Source organism: Lytechinus variegatus, chromosome 7, assembly GCF_018143015.1.
Source record: "Lytechinus variegatus isolate NC3 chromosome 7, Lvar_3.0, whole genome shotgun sequence".
Taxonomy (NCBI): Eukaryota; Metazoa; Echinodermata; class Echinoidea; order Temnopleuroida; family Toxopneustidae; genus Lytechinus; species Lytechinus variegatus.
In genome coordinates, this window is record NC_054746.1 from 36577531 (window position 1) to 36598477 (window position 20947).

Sequence of the window (20947 nt, forward strand, 5' to 3'; positions counted from 1 at the left end):
CGGCCGCGCCGATTATTCGAATACCGGTATGATTCGACAAGGATTAACGCGAAGCCGAGGAGGAATAGTGCCACTTCAGATCCACTTTTCGGAGTTGCTGAATTATCCCTATAGACTGTGTAGGAATATGGTAATTTTATTCATACAATGCGTTCTTTTTTGTAGAATGGGATGGTTGTCGGAAAAGGAAAACCCCCCAATGAGACGTGGTAATCAAGTCTAACTTTCGTTTGATACCGTACGGTACCGGTAATTGCTTTTCGAGCCCGTGGAGCGCTAGCGGAGCCATCGCGACCCGCTGGCCTCATGCGCTGGCCTGGCCGCCCCGGCGCCCGGGTCAGGTGCGGATTTGAAGCTGGCGAGGGTGCACGTAGCCGGCAGGATCATTTACTAACGTGAGACTCAAGCACACGTTAGTATGATGGGGTGACCATACTTTGCGCACATTTTAAAAATCATGAAGTTGATTTTCAATCAAAAATTTCTCACAGCTCACACAAAATTAATCAAAATCATGAATACCAAACGGAAGACAAGATCCTAAAGACAGAGTCAAATTCGCTTGACGGAATAACGTAGCTCAAGCCTTAGGGTATCGCTGGTATCGGTACACCGGGGTATCGCGATCTATGGTCTTAGTGAATACCTACAAACAAGCCTTAGAATGCCCCTCTACATGTCTGAATTTCCTAAATTTTCAGCTCGTGCTTTGCGCTCGCATTATTTTATTATAGTGATCGACTAGTGCGCGCTCGGCTGAAAAGTGTCATTAAAAAGTGTGACCTTAATTTGCGCATGATCGTTTTGCAAGGCTTTAAAAAAGAAATCAAGCAGACAAAGGTAAGATAATTGTATTACTATCAGATGGAGGTTAAAATGCCATAAACTCGGTTGTAATCACATTTTACTTATTTGGATACCTCCGCTTGCAAACTTGCGTATTCTTGATGCTTGCCGAGAAGGTTCGATTTTCTCGGAGCGGACGCAAAAGGTAACAAAATTTGCCAATGTTTTGCCTATATTTTCATTAATAATACAGACCTTGCCTTCAAGAAAACAACCAAACTGGGAAATTTTAAGTTGCTCTTTCTGTTGGTGATATCAGTTTTTCAAAATGTTAATTAGAAATTGAGGTATTCGCCCGTGTGCAAAATTAGGTAACGCGTGAATTATGGTCACACTACCATAAATGATTTTTACTCTCTAGGAGCCTTGACGGTCTGGCTAGGACAGGTCACTGCACGTGACGCTGGGATGTGAAATCTGTGTGTTTTTGTGACTGAAAATAATTTCATACGCTCAAAACTTTGCAACATCCTTCCAAAGAGAACTTGAATAGAAAGATGATGAAAAATGGTCAAAAAACACATTTTCAAAAGTCTTGATATTCTAAGAATAATATAATATGGTCAAAATAGCTCATCATTGATTTTGTTGTGTTCTCAATTTTTCCTATAGAAAACACATGTTCGGTAATACAATACCTTTTTCAAGTGACCAGGGGTGGTATTCTGAGGTCATTTTATCTTTAAAATATTTTATTTTATCTCTTAAAATGAAATTGGTATTCTGAGACAAGATTTTATCTCTCAGATAAAATTTTAGTTTTTATCTTGCGTATAAATTTTATCTTGCGTGTCTACAGATGATACGCAACAGAACAATGCCTGTGTACACATACCCATCGCGTATCTGGCCATTGCAACGCAGATGATGTGCTTGCGCCCACGTTACTTTGAAGAAAAAATAAAATAAACTTAAAAGAGGGTAGAGGCTATTTTATCTCTGTGACGTTGATTTCACCAGTATTTCTAGGTAAATTAACCCCAAATGATGACATGAAAATGAAGAAAAATTATATATTTATTGAGAATAACACCTTAACGTTGTTCCTGTACAATCAGAGAGTATTTCATAAGACTTTTCTTGACTAATATTGTCTTTGAAATGATGCTTGAAAAGATGCGATATAGACTTCGAAAAAAGATGTGAGTATTGTCCTTTTTGTTAAAAAGAAATCTCCGTAAAGACGCGCAAGCGTATAGTGCAAGCGTATTTGAAGTCAATAAATTGACGCAATCTCACCCCTTTGCCACACCTCCTGGCGGAATGGATTTTAATTGGTTGAGTGATATGAGAGAGCTATAAAAGCGCGTTTCTAATTGGATATTGATTAAAAAATAGGTGTGTCTTACAGAGATAAAATGAAGATAAAATGGTTCTCAGAATACCAATTCGGAGAGATTTTAAGGGTATTTTATCTCACTGATTTTAACGGAGATAAAATATTTTATTTTATCTGAGATAAAATGGATCTCAGAATACCACCCCAGAATATTTCACATGTGAAGAGGGGTCTGATTTGAAGCTAATATCGTAAAAAAAAAAAATTCAACAAAATTTGTACATAATTATATTTTTAGGTAATTGTGTATTTATGGTGAAGATTGATAAATTTCATAAGAATAATGTGTTTGATATGATTGAATTCATGAAAAGTGTTTGGTAATATGATCCACTACCATACCATATGTCCCCTTGTCTAAAATTGTGGAAGAGGTTTAGATCTATAAATTATAACACTGACAGTAGTAAAATGACTGAAATCCCTCAGACAGATTTGAATGCACTTGCTGCCTGTTCAAAACTGGCTTTTGGAATTTAAAGGGATCGTTTAACTTTGTGAGCAGCTGATTTAAAAAATTCTCAAACTGAGACGAAACATGTGTATTCATGAGTTCCTGTATTTGTCCTCAAAAACCCTGAAACAGATCACAATATAGGATGAAAAACTATAATTAAGATACAAGTAGCAATTTATTAGCTTGATTTCGAGAACTGTCTCGTAGATGGGTTCCAGCTTATGACCAGTTTTCTCCAATTCAAAAAGTCCGTTGGCTATGTTGACTGCCTTCTGATGTGTGTATCTCCTATACACATGCTATTATTAGCTGCACTGTACATTCAGTGTATACAAAATGTACCTTGTACACGCTGTATGTAGGTCATGCTGTTCTAGAGTTAATATGTTGTGTTGCACAGATTCGCTCTATACACATAGTCATTGAAACCAACTCCCAATTATTTTCAAACTTTGGTTTACATCTCCAAGGTTTTAAAATTGATCCTGTAGATGTTTAGCCCATTTTCAAGAACCAAAATGAGGATATTTTAAATCAAAACAAAGTGAAATGATCTGAGAAAAGTGTAGTTCTTCTGATATATAAAGTTGTAGGTCTAACTTTTTTGTATTAATTTGGCAATATGATACCATTTTTGTAATACCATTTTCAACTGAAAAGGTTATCGAAATGGCAATATTTCCAAGAACAAGGGTATGATTTTTGTCCATTCATGTCTGAACAATCATGTTAATTTTCCAGCAAAGTATATCTTGAAAGGACTTGTCAGATCAGGATGTATGATCTTAAGTTACCATAGTAAAATTGATTCTCGGCCAATCAAAATGAGGAAGGTTTGTCAGATCCATCAAATAATTGATGGAAGAAAATGTTGCAAAAATGCCCCAAGCCCCTAGGGTGTAAAAGATGACTTGCACCATATTGAAAGAAATGGATGAAATTGTTGCAGTCTTCATGGGTTAATCGCATTTTGATGAGTGTTGTTTGCATACATGTATGTTTATTTGTGATGTATCTGTTAATTCATTTCAATAATTTAATTTTTTATTTCTTTTATGGTTATGCATGATTGAGTGGCTGTACTCAATTCAGACTGCTGCTTTATGCCCATTTCATTCCATAAGGGAAGTTTTTTCAGTAAACACCATGTACAGTATGTAGTCATGAAAAGGGCTGTTATCTTTCTTGATGTTTTGGTACTTGGGTATATAAGCAGGTGGTTAATGAAGACGGTTATTAAGGTTCAGTTTTGTAGAAAGGCAGGAATGAAGAAGGTAATACCTTCTTCATTCCTGCCTTCCTATTGGTTGAACCTTGATTACCTTCTCTATTCCTGCCTTCCTATTGGTTGAACCTTGATTACCTTCTTCATTCCTGCCTTCCTATTGGTTGAACCTTAATTACCTTCTTCATTCCTGCCTTCTTCCTAATGGTTGAACCTTCTTCATTACAGTACCACCTGCTTTATACCCAAGTATTCAAATGGATCGTCATTTCTGCTGACGACCAGAACACGCTGGTGGAAACATCAATAACAGTTCTTTTATAAGCTACCAAAACATCAAAGAAAGATATAAACTAATAGTCCTTTTCAGGACTCCATATATGGTGCTTACCTAAAAAACTTCCATTATTCTCTCCACCATGAAAACCTTTAAAGATAAACATTTCATTCCATTTAGTGCAAAGATATTTTTTACATCCTAGACAAAAAAGGTCAGTATTTGGTCATACTTGAATAAAAGTTGCAATTGAATCAATGTCTTCTGATAAAGAAGACCTTTATTGCATCTATCATTCTTATAAAAAAGTCTACATATCTGGAGACATAACGTTTTTTATTGAAATAAATTGTATATTAAAATGTCAATAGGAAGGGAAAAGAAGGGTTTTTATACACCCGTCCTACAGGATGTATTATGGTATCACGCTGGGTGTTCGTCCATTAACTTTTCTTTGTTAATGCGATATTTTTAGTTGAACTTAACCTAGGCTCATATAATTTGATGTGTATAAATACTAGCATAGATCCTAGGAGCTTATTGATTTTGAGGTCCAAATGTTAGGTCTCAATGACATATTTTCATTTTACCCTTCTACAGTCCCTGTAAACGCGATATTTTTAGTTGAACTTAATCTAGGCTCATATAATTTGACTTGTATGATACTAGCATGGATCCCAGGAATTATATCGATTTTGAGGTCAAAAAGCAGGTCACAGTCACATTTTTATCTTACCCTTCTGAAGTTCTTGTAAACAAGATAACTTCAGTTTAACTTAAATAAGGCTCATATTCTTAAGTGTATCACATGATACTAGCATGGATCCCAGGAAGCCTATTGATTTTGAGGTCAAAGCTCAAGGTCACAGCGACAAGTTTTCAGATTCAAGATTCAAGAAGTTTATTTCATTTCCAAAACAAATATAAATCGAATGCAAATACAAATCAAAGTACGAATACAAAATAATTTTTAACTTAGCATAATTATATAACAAACGCTTGTATAAAAAGGCGTATATGGAAATGAGGGGATCCACTAAAAAAGCATTGCTTGTAGAGTGTGGATCCCCTATAGCTAGTTGAATAAATAATTTATATAAAGCAAATAAGACAAGACAAAGCAATACAAATTAAGTAAATATGGAAATTCATTCGGCTGAACGAATATACAATATCATAAAAATGGGAAAGTAAAATGTGATAAATATAATAGGAAAAACTATTTTCGAGTAAGAAAGGAAATGATAGCAAAAAATGGAAATAAGGTGACAAAAATACGGGACATGTATTATCAAAGACACACACACATACAGACACGCGAACAAAGAAAAAAATATAGTGACATATTAGAGGATGGAGGAGAGAGAGAAAAAAAAGAATTAGGCTGACCGATAGAGGGAGAGAGAGAGGGGGGGGGGACAAAATTTGAACATGGATCAACGAGAGCGCTAGCATGAAAACACAGATTTGGGATTGATACCCGGGTGATAAAGGAAAATTTAGTGTTAAATACAAGATGGATACAAGATAATCAGGACCTACAAACAAATCAACTTCGTTTGTAGGATACTAACAAAAATACTTTTAATTTTCTCTTAAAGGAGTTAATGGAGGGGGCCTGTTGAATATCATTGTGGAGAGAGTTCCAAAATTTGGGGGCTGTAAAAATGAAAGTACTTTGAGCAAAAATAGTTCTTAGCATTGGTAGATCTTACCAATCTTACCCTTCTGAAATCCTTTTAAACTTGATAACTTAAGTTTAACTTAACTTAGGCTCTGCCTCATACATGTACAATTTAAGTCACCACCTTTCACTTTTCTTGCTTGACCAATAACTCCATTTTGCGCGTTACAGGCGGGCGCATTATGTGCTCACCCCAATATTCTACATTTAGATGATAGTCATGCACTTATCTTATCCTTTTGTTCTCTCCCCCCCCCCCCTTTTCCAATAGGCCCAATACAGAGTGGAAAGGGATACCTTTGGGGACATATCAGTACCTGCAGACAAGTACTATGGAGCAATGACAGCTCGCTCTCTTGCCAATTTTGACATTGGTGGGGAGACAGAACGCATGCCTGTAAGTATTATATTAAAGTAAAGAAATTCCTCACAGATGTTAAAATACACAATAGTTTTGTCAATCATATTGGTATTTGCTAGTTTTATAACTTCATGATATTTATCTCCATTGTCCAAAACTGTTTGAGATATTATCAATTAAGTTGTTAATGACTAATGTACAGTATGTAATTTCTAAATATTTCCTCAAGATTTTCATAATCAGTACCCTTTTTTGCACCGGCTAGATGTCTTAAAACAGACACCAGGGAGGTGTTTCACAATGTTATTCACAATTATTTAATTTTGAATATTAGCTTTGAAAAAAAATTGATAAACTTCTAATCTTTGTCTAATAGGGTTTTGGGCAAAGGTGACAAAAGGTGGATTAGAACTTCAATGTAAACTTATGTGAAGGGATTATTGTCCTGAAACTGGGCATACTTTAATTACATCATGTTCAGTACAAATCCAAGTAAACTAATCAATACTAGAATCATAAAAACTCATTGTGTCTTTGCTCTTGTGGGAGACCTAAGTGAGACAAGTATGTAGGGTTATAAACAGTCACAAAAATGGAAAGGTAATCTTTTCTTTTATTGGAAATTATTTTATCTGATATTAAAGAAAAAGTGAATTTGCCAGTGGAAGAATAACTGTACACTTATGATTTTCAGTTTCAGTATTATAAATAAAATCTAGTATTGAAACACCAGTCAAGGGAGACAAGAAATAAATTGTCTTTATGGGCAGGTGGTCTTTACAGACAGGTTCATGTAAAGTATGTTTCATTGGGGGAATGCTATGTTAGGGAGACCAAAAGTTTGAACTCTACAGATTGATGGTCACTGATTATAAATCAGGTTTGACTGTATCCTTTCACTTAAATGTTTTTCAGATTCCTATCATAAAATCATTTGGGATATTAAAACGTTGTGCAGCTGAAGTCAACACTGAATTTGGTTTGGATGTGGATAAGGCCAACTTTATCACCAAAGCTGCAGATGAGGTGAGTATTAATATGAGCCTACATAACTAGATAAACAAGACTCCTGGTCATGACAATGAAACCGAAGAAATTGTTCCACACAAATAAGGAAATTTTGATTTAAAAGCACTTTCAATTTACTCTGTGCTGTAAGATTTTTGAATCACCGAAATGATAGGAAATTAACTCATTTTGCAGTTAGTCAAATGTACTGCACAGGTAAATGAATAGTACCAGGCCTTGAATTAATCCAAGGCTATCAAAGGCCATTTCAGTGGGTGTCTTGTTGACTGGCCATCATGCCCCTCTCATTGGCCTTGAAGATTCTTAAAACTTTTTTTTTCCATTTGTGCTGTATTATAGAATGACCTCTATAGTAAAGTGGCATTGTCATAAAAAATATAAATTTTGAAAGGCAAAAGGAGTACTGATACAGACAAATTTTCCAATAGAAAATTTCAGATAGGTTTTTTTTCTTTGTGTGGCTGGCATAACTTGAATGTTAGAGCAATCATTTGTAATTTTTCATCAGATCTTATTTCTACTGGTATAAGATTCTTCTTTGATATTAATAAAAAAAACATGAATGCTCATATTTTTTTATATTTCCTGCAATATGAATTTCCCTTTGAATTTGAAATGTATAAAAGGTATAACACTACAGAAATGAAAGTGTGTAAAATGTATATGCCAATTAAATGAAAACTGAAGAGAATTTGCTCTGACATCCTTTTCTAGTCTTATCATGTGTAATAGAAAATGAAGGATTGGTAAGTTTGAAAAAATAAGACCAAGGATATTATTTTAAAAATGAAACCATTGCTCAAGTAGTAGTAGATAACTGTCAGAGCAACAACCCCCTTTTTACAAGATGCGCATGGATTGATCAAATCATGGGTCCATGAACGTAACAAAAAATCTTAATTTTTAATCATATCTTTTGTTCTTTCTCCCTGTCCCCCCCCCCTCTTTTTTACAGGTGATTGCTGGTACATTGAATGATCACTTCCCTTTAGTGATTTGGCAAACAGGGTCTGGTACACAGACTAATATGAATGTAAATGAAGTAATTAGCAATAGAGCTATCATGATGATGGGTGGAGAACTAGGAAGTAAAACTCCTATTCATCCTAACGATGATGTCAATAAGAGCCAGGTACAGTACAATAAAGTTGTGATATGATTACATTGGTATTACTTTTTAGAAGCAGATTTTATGGCACTTGTTTTTATGTAATATAAAGTAAAATCTTAATTTGGTTACCCCACAAAATGATAATGATAATAATAATAGCGCTATGATGAGTTTTAAAGGGATGGTCCTGGCTGAAAATATTTATATCTTAATACATAGAGTAGCATTCACTGAGCAAAATGCCGAAAATTTCATAAAAATCAGATAAAAATAATAAATTTATTGAAGTTTAAAGTTTAGCAATATTTTGTGAAAACAGTCGTCATGAATATTCATTAGGTGGGCTGATGATGTCACATCTCCACTTTCTGTTTTCTTATGTTATTACATAAAATCATATTTTTTTCATTATTTCATACTTGTGTGAATAATATGTCTCCCTTATAATGAAATAAGTTGCAGCAATAAATATCTAATGCACTAAATCAGTTATCTATCCAATATCTGTCTCGCCTGCGTAGCGGATCGATACATAGGTATCACTATTTCCGGTGTCGGCGGCGTCAACAGTTGTGTTGTACACCCAATAACTTTCTACAGCTTCGAGGTGGGATCATCAAATTCATACCAGAGGTCCATCTCATGAAAGCACAGGTCAAGTTCGAATATGAGTTGAATTTGAATAAGGTCAAAGGTCAATGAACTTTCCATGACTGGCACTGTGCTATGTTGTACTCCCAATAACTTTCTACAGCTTCGAGGTGGGATCACCAAATTCATACCAGAGGTCCATCTCCTGAAGGCACAGGTAAAGTTTGGATATGAGTCGAATTTGAATAAGGTCAAAGGTCAATGAACTTTCCATGACTGGCACTGTGCTGTGCTGTACATCCAATAACTTTCTATAGCTTCAAGATGGGATCGCCAAATTCATACCAGAGGTCCATCTCTTGAAGGCACAGGTCAAGTTTGAATATGAGTCGAATTTGAATAAGGTTAAAGGTCAATGAACTTTCCATGACTGGCACTGTGCTGTGTTGTACACCCAATAACTTTCTACAGCTTCGAGGTGGGATCACCAAATTCATACCAGAGGTCCATCTCCTGAAGGCACAGGTCAAGTTCGAATATGAGTCGAATTTGAATAAGGTCAATGGTCAATGAACTTTCCATGACTGGCACTGTGCTGTGTTGTACATCCAATAACTTTCTATAGCTTCGAGATGGGATCGCCAAATTCATACCAGAGGTCCATCTCCTGAAGGCACAGGTCATGTTCGTATATGAGTCGAATTTGAATAAGGTTAAAGTTCAAAGGTCAATGAACTTTCCATGACTGGCATTGTGCTGTGTTGTACACCCAATAACTTTCTACAGCTTCGAGGTGGGATCACCAAATTCATACCAGAGGTCCATCTCCTGAAGGCACAGGTCAAGTTTGAATATGAGTCGAATTTGAATGAGGTCAAAGGTCAATGAACTTTCCATGACTGGCACTGTGCTGTATTGTACACCCAATAACTTTCTACAGCTTTGAGGTAGGATTGCCAAATTCATACAAGAGGTCCATCTTTTGAAGGTGCAGGTCAAGTTCGAATGTGAGTTGAATTTGATTAAGGTCAAAGGTCAATGAACATTTTACTTCAGAACTCAGTACTCTATACTTGAACCAGATTTTGTATTTTACTTGTTTATTCTTTAAAGGAGAAATATATTGATTATGAATGTGGTCTTATTATATATCAATGGAAAGGTAATGATGTGGGGATCATCAGTGGGTCATTCAAAAATACCGAAAATAATACAAAAAGGTGAAAATCGCCGATTAAAAAACGCTAAAATGCCCCTCCGAAATATGCCTTGCATCGGTCTCTGAATTGACTGGAATTTGATGACGTCACTGTCTGTACGAGAGGCGTGATTGGCTCTCCCATGTGAAGCTCCACTTGCATGCAAAACCTGTTGCGTGGGTACGTTTTCTCCACACTGTCACTGAATACTTCTATCACGAAATGAAAGAAAACCCAGAATTTTATCTAGATTTGGATTTTCAAATTGATGATTTTAAAGATGAAGAGAATGATGATGAAGTGAACAACACAGTGAGGTAGTTGGAGGTAAATAATGGGGGAACAATGCCGATGATTATGATGAAAATTCAACTTGCCTGACGATCACAAGTAAAGTCATGTACATGCCGATTCGCTACCAACTCATGCAGCTGCTGCTACAAGTGGTAGCTATACGTACACCGCGCGGGCCAAATTAAATCCATGAAAATGAATAACCACATCCAGAGAGAGTCTATCATAAGAAGGAAAATAATGATATAACTGTACTTACATACAAGTGAATAATCCGAATTAACCTGAAAGCAAATCAACTCGACGAATAGCAGCAGACGATATGCACCGACGATAAACTTCATGTGGCTGGGATAGATTGTCACTCGTTCTGTTAGATGTAATTTGTAACTCATTAATTTGACAAAATTACGAAACTCGGGGAATTATTTATATATATAAAAATATAGTAACATCTCTTATTATTTTTTGTATTACGATAAAACCTCTTTTGAAGGAAAACGTTGAGATAAACTAAAATTACTTTTAAATCCCCCCCCAACATGCGTAGCTTGTATGTCATTGCAAACAAACCATCGCAAACATGCACGTATTCCTTCCTTGCTGATTGAGAGCTGTGCAAAACGTGCATAGATCTATTCTCTCAGTCTCAGCCAAGGCGAGCAAACAATACGGCATGTGTTGTTGTGATGGTTTGTTTACGATCACATAATGCTACGCATGATGGGATGATCTTTTACATCTAATTTACCTCAACGTTTTCCTTCAAAACAGGTTTTATCGTAATTCAAAAAATGATGAGATGTTACTATATTTTTATATAGAATAATAATTCCCCGAGTTTCGTAATTTTGTCAAATTAATGAGATAAAAGTTACATCTAACAGAACGAGTGACAATCTATCCAGCCGGATGAAGTTTATCGTCAGTGCATATGCCATATCGTCTGGTACTATTTGTTGATTTGCCTTCAGGTTCGGATTATTCACTTGTTTGTAAGTACAGTTATATCATTTTCCTTCTTATGATAGACTGTCTGGATGTGGTTATTCATGTTCAGCATGAATTCAATTTGGCCCGCGCGGTGTAGCTAGCACTTCCAGCAGCATGAATTGGTAGCGAATCGGTATGTACATGACTTTACTTGTGATTGTGTTGCAAGTTGAATTTTCATCATCATCATCGGCGTAATTCCCCCAATTTACCTCCAACTACGTCACTGTGTTGTTTCACTTCATCATCATTCTCTTCATCTCAAAATCATCAATTTGAAAATCCAAATCTAGATAAAATTCTGGGTTTTCTTTCGATCATTTCGGGATCGAAGTATTCAGTGACAATGTGGAGAAAATGTACCCTTGCAACAGGTTTTGCATGCAAGTGGAGCTTCACGTGGGAGAGCCAATCACGCCTCTCGTACAGACAGTGACGTCATAAAAAATCCCCAATTTCGCGGACGTAATTCTGCGTGTTTGAAGCATTCAGAGAGAGAACTTTAAACTATCAATTAACTGAGTTTCATCCGTCTCCATGATAAATGATGTACACCATCGTGTTCTCCTTATTTTCTCCTTTATTGTGATATATGATTCTCCAGTTTTACGATTTTCAATATATTTCTACTTTAAAAGCTGTTGTTATTTATTTAATGAGCTATAGTTGGCACCATTTATAATATTCACACAAATTTGCCAAAGGTACAATAGAAAAGCTGTCAAAGTTTTCACTCACATTATTATGAATTACATTCTTTTTCACTAACATTCATTTCCTTACTTCCATGGAAATCATTATAGCTTCATAGTATTAACAGCATTCTTAGTGTTATCTCATTTCCTAGGGATAAAGTAGGCCTATAGCATTATTGCATATGTAAACTGTCAGAACCACAATTCACCCCTTAAACTGCTGACAGCCTCGGAAGTCATATAGCCTAGTTTTTACATACATTCTCTTCATGACTGCAATATGCAGGCGAGACAATGCTTGGCGTTTGCCTTGTTCTAGTTCTGGGAGGAAAAAATTTGAATAAATCAATTTCATATAATAAAATACAAAAGAAAAAGTGGGGATGTGACATCATCAGCCAACCTAATGAATATTCATGACAACTGTTTTCACAAAATATTGCTAAACTTTAAAATTCAATAACTTAGTTATTTGATATCTGATTTTGATGAAATTTTCTTTCGGCATTTTGCTCAATGAATTCTACTCTATTTATTAAGCTATAAATACTTTCAGCCCAGACCATCCCTTTATATGACAACACTTTTCAAAAATCACAACACATATAAATCTGAATAAATATCAATATTCTACAGTGCAAATTATAATTGTATTCAAATTCTGTTCTTTTGCAACATGTATACAGTCTTAGTTTTACTTCACTGCTAAAATATTTTATCAAGCACTCTGCAAAGACTTTTGGGTTTATCTGATGTTTGTATGTATCTAACTGTTTTTTTTTTTGTATTTTAAAAAAATCATTTTGAAAAGGAAATCACTAGTTCTTCCCAAATTTTGTGATATTTGTGCTCTTTCTGCAACACAAAACACATAGACTTGTCCTTTCTTTTTCTTGTTCAAATCTTTGCATTCATCTGAACCGTTGTATCAGTCAATTTTTATTTTACTGTATCATATTGCAATACAATGGTTTGGATGACCGCCGACGAATTGACCATTTTGTTCCTATATCTACAGAGTTCCAATGATACATTCCCTACTGCCATGCATATAGCGGTTGCATTGGAGATACAACAGAGGTTGATGCCTGGTCTCTGTCTGTTCCGGGATGCATTAAGAAGCAAAGAGGAAGAATTCAAAGATATTATCAAGATTGGCAGGACACATACACAGGTATATTATAAAAATGAACATGCAGATTTATGAATCTGATCTTCTTAGGCAATTTGAGTTTGTACATAGTGTTTTTCTGTTCTGTTCTGTTCTGGTAACTCCCGTAGGAACTTGGCAGGACAGCATTGTTTGCTGGTAAATGCCAAGCTGGTATATAACCAATTACCTTGGAAACAATTTACATCTAGGTTAATCAGCCACAGTGGCTGACATAATAGACGACAGATATTACTCTTGGGCCTTTTTATCAAAGTGGAGACAATGGCAGAGTTGGGATTCGAACTCACATTCTCACAACCTTGCGATTATGAGTCCAATGCTCAAACCACTGGACCACACGACCCGTATGGGTCGTGTGGGGGGGGAGGGGAATAGAAATGAAAAGTATCAATTGATCAATTATGAGGATATGTTGGTATCAATTAGGAGAAGAAAGGTTTTGTGTCTTAATGAAATCTTTGATCAGAATGTTACAGTTGTATAAGCAGAGTTAAGAAACTGATAATTATATTTACTATGGTGACCTGGACAAATAATGCATAAGCTGATGTTTGGCCATCCCAATATTTGTAAGGGTTTTCACTCTTAAGCAATTTGAATAGACAGTAAAGTTGATATTTTTGCAATTCTGGTTTGGTTTTTATGAGCAATGGTGGCTATGACACAGGAAAGGAAATGTACAGTAGTAACAATTAAATGACTACAAAATTTCTGCTCATACAGTCATAGATGGAGAAACGGAGAAGGTGTGAAGGGGGAGGGAATGGTGATAGAGTTCTTCATATTCTATGACAATCATCTTTATGACTAAGGATCCTTACGCGATTTGATTATATTCCTTTTTGATAACTGATGTTTATAAGTAGTTTTTTTGATTTGTTTTAATTATTGTCCTACCAGGATGCAACACCGATGACATTGGGTCAAGAATTCAGTGGTTACAGAACACAGATTGAGAATGGTATTCAGAGGGTTACTGCAACCCTACCAAGATTGTATGAATTAGCAGCAGGTTTGTAGTACTATATTATTTGTATGAAAACTTTTCATTAAAAAAAATCATTACTGTGTTGTATTTTAGCATATCATTTTAAGTTTGAATGTTGTCAACTTGTCTTTTTTCCCCAATTTGTTGATCAAGATTGTTATGTATCCAAACAACATCCATCTTCAGTCAATCCTTTACTACTGCTGCCAGTCACTCTCTCCTGTTATTGTTTTAATGTTAAATATTCTATGATTCATGATCGATCCTATTCTGATTCAGAGAAGTCTGCTAAATTTGGTAACAATATCATTCATGTATATCGTGATTCTAATTTACCTTGTCATAGCTCGTATATTTTGCACTATATTTTGGCCAGTATTATTGTCTTTGTATTTTTCTATTAAATAGTAAAGAAAAAAAGATAATTCAGTGTTGACTGAAGTTGATTTTAATAACATTGGAATTCAATTATATTCATTGTGAAATAAAGGTTTGTAGCAATGCATAAAAATGAAGTTGGGACATTGGGTACCAGTGACATCATGTGGTACAAGTACAAAGCTAGAGTAAGTCTTATTAAGCACCGTTGGTTTGATATTGTATCCCTCTTAATCATTGAACAGGGGGAACTGCAGTAGGTACTGGTTTGAATACTAGGATAGGATTTGCTGAAAAGGTAGCAGCTAAAGTAGCTGAATATACAGGTAAGAAAAAGGATGCTTTAGTTAGACATTGAAGGCCTCTGTGTAATCAAGTATTTACAGTGTGAAGACCCAAAATGCTTGTTATGATACTTGAATTTATGTAGAGCTTGCAGCTTTGTATAAAGAGGTAAGACAGCCTGAGTCAATTCGCTTGGGACCACAAAAATATTGTAGACTTAACCTCATCTGATCTAAAAATAAAAAAAGTGATTCCGTTTAGCAGGTGATTAGTCAGCTTATTGGTTGTTAACTTATATTTGTAGGCACTCTTTGAAGTAATGCATATTTTCAGATATGAATTAGACAGTTAAATCGGAACTTGCCATTTCACTGTGTTACCAAAAGAAAGAGTTGGGGATGGGTAAAAAAAAAGTAGAAATACTATCTTATCGCAAAGACTCTTGCACTACACACAAAAACAAGCATATTGGATAACATTTATCTTTGTGGATTATTCTATCATTATGCTTTAGCAGTATCATATACATTTCCAAAACATGAGTGCATTTAAGTACATTCTAATATGAAACTTTTTAAAATTTAATATTTTCCTTATTTGCATGAAAATTTTGAGCTGTGGCATTGATTATATTTCATCTTGCTAAAAGACAGACTTTCTTTATGTTTATATATCTGTTAGTTTTATGAATAATTCTTTTTAATAAACCTTTAAAAATCATTCCAGGATTACCCTTCACAACTGCTCCCAACAAGTTTGAAGCATTAGCTGCACATGATGCCTTAGTTGCAGTACATGGTGCTCTGAATGTTACTGCCTGTAGCATTATGAAGATCGCCAATGACATCCGATTCTTGGGTTCAGGGCCAAGGTGTGGTCTCGGTGAGCTGGCCTTGCCTGAAAATGAACCAGGAAGCAGCATTATGCCAGGTTGGTATGCAGGAGATAATTCTGATTCAATATGTTGCTTGAAAGAGTTGTCACATATAAATTGATTTTCATTCTGCTTCCTGCTCTTCTGAATTTGATGGATATTGGTGAAATGTTGATCAAAAGTAGGGGACTACGGCTAAATGCAACAGGACCCACGTGGTAAAATATTAATTCAAGATAAGAATTGTTTAGCCCAGTTGTTCCCATGCTGGCCGTGCATTCAATTCACTTGCACCACTGAAACCATCACCCTTGTTTTACTTACATCTGATAGATGAGTTGTGAAAATCATAACTTTTTATACTGAGGGAAAGTTAGAAAAATTTGCAAATGTCTTTTCATTCTCTGCTGTAGTCTAATTGTTGTATTTGTTGGTAGTGGGGATAATGCAATTCTGATTTAATTCTTATCTTTCATATTGTTTTCTCGTAATATCAGGGAAAGTAAACCCCACCCAGTGTGAGGCCATCACCATGGTAGCAGCTCAGGTCATGGGTAACCAGACAGCAGTGACTGTCGGAGGAAGTAACGGCCATTTTGAACTGAATGTATTCAAACCCATGATGGTTGCTAATGTCTTGCAATCTGTGAGGCTTCTTGGAGATTCCTGTGTGTCATTCACCAAGAACTGTGTGAATGGTATCCAAGCTAACAGCGAGAAAATTGACAGGTAAATTATATACAAGGTGTACCGAGTCCAACACTTGTATAAACCAGTCTTGATATGAGTATCCATATGTGACAGGAAGGGCTCATGCTTTTATACTCAATTATTATGTTTTTGTATTCAATCTATTATAGATTGCAAGAGGATGTAATATAATGACCTTATGACGAGAAGTCCTGTAAACATATTATCAAAGAAGCATAGGCACTGGCATCAATGTCACATGTGACTACCCTTATAGATTTAGAATGGACTTCTAAGTATACATTTGTGATTTATGAGCCATATTGATTTCAAGTACAGAGGTTTTATGATGACTCTACAAAGTTAGGATATGTTGAAACTAAATTGATTTGTCTAACATTTCCTATGATAGATCATAGAAAAAAAAAGTCAGACCAGTATGATCATGTACACAGTTAACTGCTGAATATTGTATCATTAAGTGCTAAATGCTCTTAGGTGTATGTGTTCAAATATCATATTATCTGTCAAGCAAAAATAAAACCAGTGTCATCTTTGCACTATGTAGACCCTTAATATAAAATGGTCATGTTTTTAATTTGTCATTAATATCTGATAGACCACTACATGAATTAAAATTTGTATATGATATAAAGATCCTCGTTCACATTTGTTCAAAGTGTGATCATAATCTCTCTTCCTATTTCATTCTTTTGTATGTGTAGATATCTGCATGAATCATTGATGTTGGTAACTGCTCTTAACCAGCACATAGGCTATGACAAAGCTGCCCAGATAGCCAAGTATGCTCACCGGGAAGGAACCACATTGAAGAAAGCAGCTGTATCTTTGGGTCATCTCACAGAAGAGAAGTTTGATGAGATAGTACGTCCAGAACTCATGCTAGGTCCTAAATGAATGTAAACAATGCATTGCTGGTGTCAAGCATTTGTGTCTCAAAATATGTGGATTTTTTTTTTGTTGTGATATTTTGCTTGCATCTCAGCTATAAAAAAAGCAAAGGCACTGTACTATATTGAAGAGAATGATACAATGTATATTGTTGATTACAGGGTTTGGGGGAGATTGTTTATTTTTGTCAGGAAATGTAACAGACATGTTATGATCATCTTTGTTGCAGATGTTGGTAGTTGTATTTTTTGTTATTGTGCAAAGTGTTGCCAGGTCCAAGATGAAGAAAATTGCAAAGGGCATTCGAAAAATCCACAAATTGGACCTCACAAAATTGGAATTTTTATTTTATTTTTTAAATCCCTAGTATGGACTCTAATTGGACTCTAAATGCATATCTTCTGTTTGTAATTTGATTGCCTAACAACACATATTGACATGTTTATGGATATGAAACAAAGTCAATGGCATGTTATTGTGTATGTCACATTATAAGCAATTGTTTCATTCTTGAGATCTGGCAGAAAATTAGAATGCTATTAGAATTGATAAACCATGAGCAAAACATTTGGATGCTTGAAATGGCAATGATGGTATCACTTATTGCAACATTGTGTAAATTTTATGTTTGATAAGTTCTACATAAAAGGGAGACAAATAGAGGAAATATTGACTAAATTGTAATTTAAACATTTTTGCTTTAATCTTTGATTTTTTTCAGTTGAATATTTTGTAATGTAATTGCATACATGTTTTGATCATTCAAAAAATATTTTGAAACATAGTTGTTACCTCAACTCAGTGCAATAAGACCATCTTGAGTGACATACTGTACCAGTATTTTGTAATTTTACTGACAAACATCAAACATGCCATCATGTTCTTAACTCTGAAGTATTTGACGGGTACCTTGATTGAAATGTCCAAATCTTATATCATGACATGAACAATACCTTGTGCTGTTTACAATGTCATCGCATTATTAGTAATTCAATTCATCATCGCAAACTTTGCATTTATTGACCAGCATTTAATATAAATCATAGGTATTAAATAATTGTGAGAGTGAAAATATGGGTCCCCATCCATCTGCTTTTTATACTCAGATTTTCATTTTTTGATTTAGAATGAGTTCACATTGTGTGGATGATGGCTTGACTATATCACTATAATTACTGTTTTTGCAAGTTTTTGGTAAGGACACGTTTTCTGAAACCTATCTTTTACAGTAATTGGTTTCTGATTTTTGTTTTTATTCTTTGTTCACAGATATACTTCTAGAGTTATACTTTCTGCTCCAGGATTTACCACAATGCTCAAATATTTCTCCCCTTCCCCCTCCTCAACCATCCTTGCCATTTCTCATTCTATCAAGCGCCATTTCGCTATTTCTTATTGTTATATGCTCATATTTGCAGACATGATAGACGAGATATTCAGCTTTCAAATGATACCAATGTCTTACATTATCTCTCCATTCAACCAAGATATCATAAGTTGAACCCAATGAAATTTGAAAGTGTAACTAAACCACCTTTGTATGGGGCAAGTTCAAGACACATGGCCACTGATGATTTAACATGCGAGCAGTTTATAGAAAGTTATGCATTACTAACAAACAGTAACGACGTCACTAACAAATTAGCCACTAACACCAAGAGCAGAATGAACATACAGAAAGCACTGTTAGGCACAAGTGTTGTTAGTGGGTTTGAGCCTTATATTTAGGCAAAATCTATGACGTACTCTATTGATGATGTGCGAATTGATATGGGCATTTCTCCCATAGGCTCAATGTGTTATTCCCATGAAACCGGGCTTGGATTTGCAACATTGATTCTTACTTTGTGATGACATTGTGTTAATTACTGAATTCTGATTAATGTGCCCCCCCCCCTTTCCGGGCACCTTTTGGGAGAAACTAGATGCGCCTCTGGGCTTGAGTACCCTTTTAATTCTATCTAGGTCTATTTTTACCCTATCTAGGCAGAGGGGGGGGCCTCGGAGGCCCCCCCCTCAACGAGTCGCGCGATATTTTTTCTCCGCGCAAATTTTTTTTGACCGCGCTGCTCGCTGACTTTTTACTTTCAAGTCTTGCGCAACTTTTGAGACCAATTTTGCGTCACCCGGGTACGCGGTTCCGAAGTTACGCAACGTTATGTAAGTGCATGTCAGACCAAAAATTGCTCAAAAACGTGATTTCGTGTACAAAGTCAATGTAAATTGTGTTTTCAACCAAAAATCATAAATGTATGATTATTTTTAGTTTTGCTGGCCTAAATGTATGTATTTTATGCTGTTTATGATCTTAGAAGAGTCCCCAATGAATTTCATTGAAAAAACAATGAAAAACAAAAGGTCCAAAAAACAAAGAAATACATAAGAATATGCAAAAAACAATATAATACATAAGAAATTGATCTGATATCACAATTTTTTTCATGTACACTTGCTAAGAACATCACAAAGAGTTTCTATGCCAAAAATTAGAACATTTGGAGCTTTATTTATGGAGTTAGAGGAAAAAGTATGATTTCGCATACTAATTACGCATAAATTAGCATAATTACATAGTAATGATTCGCATGAAATAAATTACTATACAGTTTTGTAGATTATATCCCAGACAATCTGCATGCCAATTTTCAGTGCGATCGCGCGTTCGATGGCCGAGATCTTAAGGGGGGCCTCCCAGGCCCCCCCCCCCCCGGCCATATGAACTCCCAAAATACCCCGGCCTAGATAGGGTTAATGCACTTGATATAAAAAGGAGACAAGTTTTACGCAAGACACACAAGATTATTCACTGACATTGTCACTATCAGTGCCCTTGGCACTGTTAGTGAATAGATAAAATATTAGCGCTGTTAGCTTCTGTGTGACCTTGTAATGTTAGTCTAACAGCGCTAGCTAGTGATTGGGCGAACATTATGCTTCTGTGCGGGCAAAACCTTGCTAACAGTGCTGTTAGTTCTCTTTTAGCGCTAACAACGTTTCTGTGCGGTCGGTACAGCTAAATATGATAGCTGTGCAGAATATCACTAATGGTGGTTGAACCTCATTACAAATTTAAAATCATTGGTTGTTGAGCTGTCAAGTTTTTTTTTTTTTTTTTTAAGTGTATTGGGCAAAAGCCAGGTGGATTGTAATAACAATCTTTTAGCTGAAATCAAAGAAGAAAAAAATCGAATTTATTTATTGGTGTTACTGTGACAAGATAGGTTCAGGTTATTTGAGAAATTGAAAATTTCACAAGTTGGACAAGTATTTTGAATACTATTTTTGCGTATTGTGTAAGATTTTGATCTTGCATGTGCTGTGCCAGAGGCTGAATAAAAACATACAATGCATCTTGTCATTGAATACTGTTTCTTCTGTTATTTATTAAATTTAGAAAAAAAAATAGAGGAGGGAGCATACCGATATTGGTGTCAGGGTTATGACATTCATGAAAAGTAACAGTCACACCAACAAATCTGACTCCAAAACAATTGATAATAGCTTAAGAGATTTGGTCAGTCTGCAGTTGGTGTGACTGCAGCATG

At 35.4% G+C, this 20947-nt stretch overlaps 1 protein-coding gene across 3 annotated transcripts; it reads left to right on the plus strand.

Annotated features, from left to right (window-relative positions):
• On the plus strand, positions 1–19423 carry LOC121419164 (fumarate hydratase, mitochondrial-like). 3 transcript variants are annotated; one of them, XM_041613501.1, is made up of 11 exons: positions 1–130; positions 6100–6225; positions 7105–7215; positions 8174–8350; positions 13120–13275; positions 14176–14287; positions 14887–14967; positions 15653–15856; positions 16298–16529; positions 17216–17375; positions 18672–19412. In XM_041613501.1, exons 1-11 carry the CDS (start codon positions 29–31, stop codon positions 18681–18683), a joined length of 1473 nt encoding a protein of 490 aa, XP_041469435.1. In that variant the 5' UTR covers positions 1–28; the 3' UTR covers positions 18684–19412. The 3 variants fall into 3 exon arrangements, with proteins under 3 accessions (XP_041469435.1, XP_041469434.1, XP_041469436.1); XM_041613500.1 differs by having other exon boundaries at positions 2–130; positions 17216–19423; XM_041613502.1 differs by having other exon boundaries at positions 43–119; positions 17216–19423.
• The last annotated feature ends 1524 nt before the right edge of the window (positions 19424–20947 follow it).